General features: G+C 41.9%; 1 protein-coding gene across 1 annotated transcript in view; it reads left to right on the forward strand.

Annotated features, from left to right (window-relative positions):
- The window catches only part of ADRA1A (adrenoceptor alpha 1A), a 16,372-nt gene extending 14,067 nt beyond the window's left edge, over positions 1-2,305 (forward strand). The window contains exon 2 of the mRNA XM_009576415.1: positions 1,794-2,305. Within this exon, the coding sequence (XP_009574710.1) occupies positions 1,794-2,305 (512 nt within the window). The remainder of the gene's footprint in view (positions 1-1,793) is intronic.
- Positions 2,306-7,252: the final 4,947 nt, after the last annotated feature.

Genomic DNA, 7,252 nt, shown 5'->3' on the forward strand with positions numbered 1-7,252 from the left:
CACCCTCTGATCGCATTATTAGCTTTTCCTAAGTCAGGGGAGGTCCAACGAACAGATCGATCCCTGTAAAGCTTAGAAGCTGCTTACAGACACAGTTGAACTGCAGAGGATGACGAATGTATTGATGCCTAAATCTTTCACAGTGTTTCTTTCAACATGCACACGCTTACGGTTTTTCCGGGGGGAAGCAGGAAGACAAGCATTTGTCAGTGCTAGAAGTTCTGTTTATTATAAACTTGACTATGAAGTCCAAAACAAGCCAATTATGTTTTCTGGGAAATTATCTTTCTCCCTGTGCCCAAACTAATGACTGACACTGGTGTAACAGAACCACTTTTTTTTCCTCCCTTTCTTTTAAAGGAGGCAAGAAACAGCCTTTCCCCTTGACAACATACGGCAAATATTTTTCTCCTTCTCTGGTTCTACATTCATTTTGCAAAAATGGTCTTAGAAGTGCTGTTATCACTTATTCCCACCCCAGCATCACACAGAGTTTAGTTTTCTGGTTCATTCACATTCAGACAATATTGTTTTTATTTCTAAGCAAAGAGAAGTACCAAATAAGAGAATTACAGGATCTTGTTACAATGGCCACTTTCTAATGTCATTCAAGAAAAGCAACAAATGTCTAAACAATTCCCCACAGGCAGCCGTGTTGACTCTTTGATATCTTAAATATGTGTCTGTAGCTTTATAACATCATCTCCCCAGGAGTAAATCTCTTAAGCATTTACTGACATCCTATTCAAATCATTTAAAGTTAAAAACTTGCTTATACAAGCAGTAAGGAGCTCAAGTTGAGTTAAACAAAAACCCAAAGGTTTGGCATTAGGAAAAATGTTCCCAAGATTTTTAATCGGTAGATAACTCGTAATTAAATCCTATGTTATCATATATCACAATCTATTTTTTAAAAAGGATATTAGTAACACTGTTGAATTTTCAATTTGCATGGCCACTTGTAGTTGACTGTTGTTGTGCCAAGACAGTGAGGACTAATTTAGGGCTCTGTCACTGACATGCTAAACAAGCTTCATCAAAAAATTTCAAATTTTCTGAATGTTATCCTGCCTTCTATATAATAAAAAGTCCCACAATACTTTCCTTACTAAGAAGTCAGCTAAGTTCTTGCTCTTTGAATCGTCTCTGGGTGGTAACCTTGCAAGTATACATCAGTATATGTATCACGGCTGCCCACAAGACCCTCTCCGGTGTTCATTGACGTAAGAAGGAACCTTTCTCTGAATTTTAGATTCTATGAGACAGAAAAATGTGGAAAGTTAGATTTTCTAAAGGTTTCAAGGGAAAATGAGTACCCAACTCTTTATAATTTTTAAGACTTTAGCTGGAATGCGGTCAACTCAGTAATCTGACTTTTCACTTACTCTGACTTCTGACGTGATGCCATTTTCTTGCCATTTGAAACCCCTTATGATGACCTCCTAGATATGACTGTAATTTGGCTAACTAATCTTGAATTAGAAGTCCCAGAGGAAGCAATTTTCCTCTAGCACTTGATACCAGCCCTCTTGCTTGCCTTCCTGGTTGTAAATGGAAATACAACGCTTGTGTAATAAAGTAGATGTCTTGAATCTATCTCTGATAGAACATCCATGTAATTGTATGACACTATATATTCTGAAAGACTTGTTCCTGCAGGAATTGGGCTTCAAGTCATAAATTTTCCAAGACAGAACAGAATCTTAGTTATTTTTGCCAGTGTTTAAGTTTCTTTGGTTACCTGCAATTTCTCACTGCCTCTGCCTTAACACTCTGTGTATTTTCCATTTTAGGTTCTTTCTTTCCTGCAATCAAACCCCCGGACACACTTTTTAAAATAACATTTTGGCTTGGATATTTAAACAGCTGCATCAACCCCATAATCTACCCTTGCTCAAGTCAAGAGTTTAAGAAAGCGTTCCAAAACGTCCTGAGAGCGCAGTGCCTCACAAGGAAGCAAGCAGCGAAGAAGCAATCCCCAAGTTTCAACCTCAACCATCCCACTAGCCAAAGCACGGAGAGCGGCAAAGGTGTGGTCCGTATCCCTGTCGGCTCGGGAGAAACCTTCTATAAGATTTCCAGGTCGGATGGGGTCTGCGAATGGAAGATATTCTCCACTGTGCAAAGCATGCCTGCAAAAAATGCAGTTTCTAAAGACTGTACTGCTGCCAAAGTGAAAAGTAAAGGTTTCCTCCAGGAATGCTGCTGTGCAGGCACTTCGGGGAACCTTGTCCATGAGAATTGTAAAGTGCCAACCATTAAAATACACACCATCTCCCTCAGTGAAAATGGGGAGGATGTCTAAAGGACTAGCAGCATAGGCTGGCAAACTCGTGGCTCTGCTAATGGGATGTTGCTCTTTTTATTGGGAAGTAGACGTAGATGCTACAACAGTTGAAAGGATCCAGGTGAAACAAGTAGCATACTGTAACACAGGGCCAAAGCTTTTGAGGAGTGATGCCTTTGAGTGCTGGTAGCCTGAACGAAGCCCCTTAAAGACAGTGAATGGCTTCAGTGGACGGTGAGCACCCTTCGGTCTTCCGAGAGACTGGCCTCTGCAAGTCATTTGCCTGACATTTAAAGGCTTTATTTTCCACCCTATTCCCCTCTTTCAAAGTTCCTACTGCTCTGATTTACGTGCAATGGGGGAGAAAGAGCAAACTACAAAGAGCCCACGCTGATTTCAGCATGGATGCTTTCAGACAGCTCCGCAGTTAGAGCCATTTTGTGATTCTGCTCCCCCAAAAAAGCTAAACCTCGATTCAACAGCTGGGAGAGCTGAGGCTGGGAGGCTCAGGTCTTGGGACAGTGTTTACAGATCTCTGCTTACTTTTCATTGAGGGACTGTGGACAAGAATGTTTTCCTACCATGTCTTGCCTCTTTTGTTCTTGTCCAGGTCCGGGCTTGGCGAGGTCCTGCACACCTTGCTGAAGAGAATAGGCAGCTCTTTGGATGTGCATCTTCAGCTGGGCAGCCTCGTTGGTCTTCATGCCTGGGCTACACCAGGTGGGGATTTGGTCTTCTGTAATGCCCACAAGGCTGCTTGTCTTCAACCTGTCTGGAAAAGCAGTCACTTCAGCTCACAGGGCATAGCAAAACCACAGTCTTGGCTCTTGCCCTGCTTGGAATCACTCTAAGTTTCCCTTTGTGCTGTGGATTTCGGTCAGCTCCACTGCCAAGGGAAAATTGATCCAAGTGGCTGCACTCCACCTGGCTTCAGAGACCAACCAGAACTTTGCTTTTTTGTACAACCAATCTCCCAAATCTCCAAACAAAACCAAACAAAAAATTGCATGCATCCTAGGTTTGTTTGGAAGGTTTCTGTGCTTCGATGCGGGCCTAATAAAATTCAAAACTAGGTAAGTCATCATCAAATAAGGCTCAAAGAGGTCACTTGCACTCATCCATTTGTTTTTCTTGTTCTGAGTCCAGCAGGGACCTGCTTAAAAACTCAGTAACTCCTTGCTCAGGTGCTTGCCAGTCAGATCAGTGCCACAGTCACTGGAAAAGCTGCAGACATTTTGCTGTCTCCCTGCCCGGTGTTATGCTACATTCCTTTTCTGACTCCTTCAATACCGAGTGCTCTAAGCTCTTTAGGAGATCCTGGTACTCTGGAGTCAGGAACTTTACCCTCATTCTGAGCAGTGGGAGTTAAGCACGTTAAATGACTTAAGGATGTACATCCCCATGAGAAAGAGCCATCCTTTGGGAATTTGGGAGAGAAGCATTTGGAAGCATGTTATATTTTAATATAGCTAATCCAAATAAATAAATAAAAGAGCTGTTCAGCATCTGGAAGAAATAGTGGGAGGAATTCTCTGTACAATATTAGAAATAAGCAGCTCCTGACATAACTCCTCCTGAGCCTGCCAAGTAAGAATGCAGCTTCTTGAAACAACACATAAGCCTTTACTCATGTCTCAATGTCAGCTCCTGTGCTGAATATCTACTGGCTTGAAAAGGGAAAGGGCTTAAGATAAGGTTAGCTTTTACAGGATAGGGCCTTGAAAGGACACCTTGATATTGTTGATGAGGAATCGTTGTTTATTCATCTCTCATTCAGTATTAAGTCCCCAATGTCAAGAGCATTTCAGTCTTCTGCATCTTTTATTTATGCATGAATGAGATTTCTTTCCTCCTGCAAACCCATATTTGCAGCTAGAACATTATCAGACAATTTGCAAAAGTAAAATCTGATCCTTGGAGTTCTTGCAATACTCTTGCTTTGCACAGTCCTGGAAGCAGAAAGCAACCTCAGAGTGTAAATGTGCTTCACATCTATACATGGCCAGGATGCTAATCAAGCACTGCTCAAAATAAAAGGAGAGAGTAGATGGACCTAAGCCTGTGTTTTGTGTAGACAATTCAGAGAGGCAGAACAAGCCAGCTAATTTTCCCCCTACCTTTGGCCCTGTTCTCAATGCTTTAAATTATTGCGTAATATCAGTGCACCTAGGAAACCTATCACAAAGTGCCCATTTACAGATCTTGCTAATCTTGCAGGATCAAAAGTAAAATCTGTGAAAGTAAGAATCATGTCTTTGGGCAGATTCACTACTATTTACTCAGACAACGCCAGCCTGATGGAGCTATGTCAGAAAGGCGTAGAAGACCTGGTAAAGTTGGCATCTTTTCTCTGGTGTAAAAACCAAGAACACTTCAGGTCCCAAATGTGCCGCTAAATTTTCCTTGCAGCACTTGCTGCCGCAGATATATGTCTTACAGGTGTTTTCAGGTAACAATATGTCACACCAAGCAGAGGGCTTGCTTCTCCCAGCCTTCAAACAAATGAGTATGCGGTGATAGGGAAAATGAAGCTAACGGTTCTCAACTCAACCTGCAGTGGTCCTGAAGACATTGAGAAGACACTTGAATTTGGAAGCAGAGCGTTTTTCAGACCATTAAGCTTTTGTTGTGTTTGGTGGGCCAGTGAGCGGCACTGTCTACCTCTTCTTATACTTGGAATATGAAATATCTAGCTTAGCAAATGGTTACTTGTTCTCCCACATGAATGCTGCATAAGAAAGATATAGAATGTCCCAAACAGGTTAAAATTAAAGAAGAATTCAAATCAAATCCCTGGACCCAAACCCTTATTTGTTTCCAAAAGCAGGCACTCACGGACAGCAAATCTGTAGCATTATCCCATTTTTAGTTTAAATAAGAAACTCACTCCATCCCTTAAAGCTTTTATCAGGGTTTTTCAATCAAGTCTAGAATTTGAAACTAGAAGTGTTGAAATACCATGAAAAAATATTCTCATGGTACTTCAAGCCAAAACCAGAAGCAGAAAAGCTGGAAATCTCATAAGAAAGTCACGTGAGACTCGTGGCCGAGGTTTTCAGTCTCACGGGGTTCAAATACGTGGGACGTTCATTTGAACAAAACCTGAACTCTGAAACATTTTGAAAAACACCCATTAAATTGAGCAAAACTAGCACGATATAAAATCTTCCCTGCACACACTTGCTGCCCAACCCTATCTGTATACTTCTTTTATAACTTGAACCAATAAGGTCATTTGTGCCATCTCTCCTTTGGAGCTGGGAGGTTTACACAGGATCTCCCCAGTAATTTTCGATTTGTTGAGGTTTCACGGTGTCAGGCAAGGGGTTGTGAGGAGCTACACATAGGCTGACACAAATGGATTAGTCATTCAATTCCAGAGCAATTCTGCAGTAGCAATATAATCTGAATCTGTAAGATGAGGATAAATAAGTCACCGTCGTGGTGGCAACGTCTGGATAGACAGGCATGGATAGTCATCTTTGTGCACAGCACTCCCGCTTGCAAGAGACGGATGTTAGAATAATGAAGCCTTGGTCTCATCTTCGTCCTTTTTTTCTGTCATCAAACGGCTGCTAAAGGACCTCTCTCTGTCCAGTGACTGTGAAAAGAAAAGCACTCAGAACTGGACGTCAGGCGAGCCTGGTCCCAGCCACACCTCTGCTGCTGTCACATTTGCCAGCAAAAACAAACACATCATTTGTTTGGCTCACTCAGAGAATTTCTGCATGAAAACTGCCCTGTTCCCTTGTTGCAAGCAGGGTCATAGGCACTTGTCATCTTGATGGACGTTTGGACTGACAAGTCTTAAGAACCATAGAAGGAGCTCTAGGAAGAAAAAAAAACGAAAGGAAAAAAAAAATGCAGATTTAAGCAGCCCGTATTTTTCTGTTATTTAAAGTGAACTTGGCACTGGTAAAAGGGCTGCAGCCATAGAGGCTGAATGTATCTGTCTATCTAAAAAGCACTAGCAGAACAAGAGATTTCCCAGTGGCTTGCCATCTATCACACGTAAAATCTTTCTATGATCAGGACTGTCGTGTGAAACACCCTAGGAGCATGGAACAGAGAGCAGAAGGTGGTCAGATGGAAGGTGAGAACACAGAGGAGAGCCATGATTTTCCCCTCAAAGCCACATCCAGTGGCCCACACTGACCTGTCAGTTGATGTGTCCTGACTGAAATCTTTGAGGGACATGCATGACATCCCACCCTCCTCTCTGTTCAGTATTTTCCGTTGAGAGCGACAGCCAAGATTTCCATCTTGAGTGGAGCAGACAGGCTCCGCTGCAAAGAGTTGAGAGCTGGAGCATCATATAGATGACTTTTATATTACACAGGTTGAGGTTAAGCAGATCACCAATCTCTCTTCCCTACAGGGCAGGGAAAGTTCAGTATTCCGGTTTCCACAGTGAATGTTCATTCAGATTTCCTGTCTTATGTTTTTGAGGCTTCATGAACTCTGTAAGATTATTGAAATCCCCAATACTTAATATCTGCCCACTATCCAAACACGTCTCCTCTCTTTTTTTTAAATTTTGCTCTGCCAAGTCCAAGGATAAATTATGTGTTGTGTAAAAGAATATTTTCCTTTGCCAGTCTAATGTCTTGAAAATCCGTGGCACTGAAAAGAGGGAAGATTAAGCTAGGAATATTTCTTGCTTTTCTACTCATCAGAGACAGCAAATGGATTTCACAAAGCTTCTTCAGTCTTATTTGCAAAATTGCCCTGCCTGACTTTTTCAATTTTCTGAAAGGTAACAATGACAGACTGGAGTAGCGTATACCGATTGAAGTCAGTTAAAGAAGAGCTTATTGCTTTACTGAAGTGGAAGTTGCTTAGTTCTAGGTATGCCTGTTGGCCTCATGTTAACGAATACTCATGTCTGAATGGGTTTTTATTAGGAACTCAGTTTTAAGATAAAGCTACTGAGGCACGGAGTGACTCAGTGATTCGCTCAAGGAA

This window comes from Fulmarus glacialis, unplaced genomic scaffold, assembly GCF_000690835.1.
Source record: "Fulmarus glacialis isolate BGI_N327 unplaced genomic scaffold, ASM69083v1 scaffold44974, whole genome shotgun sequence".
NCBI lineage: Eukaryota > Metazoa > Chordata > Aves > Procellariiformes > Procellariidae > Fulmarus > Fulmarus glacialis.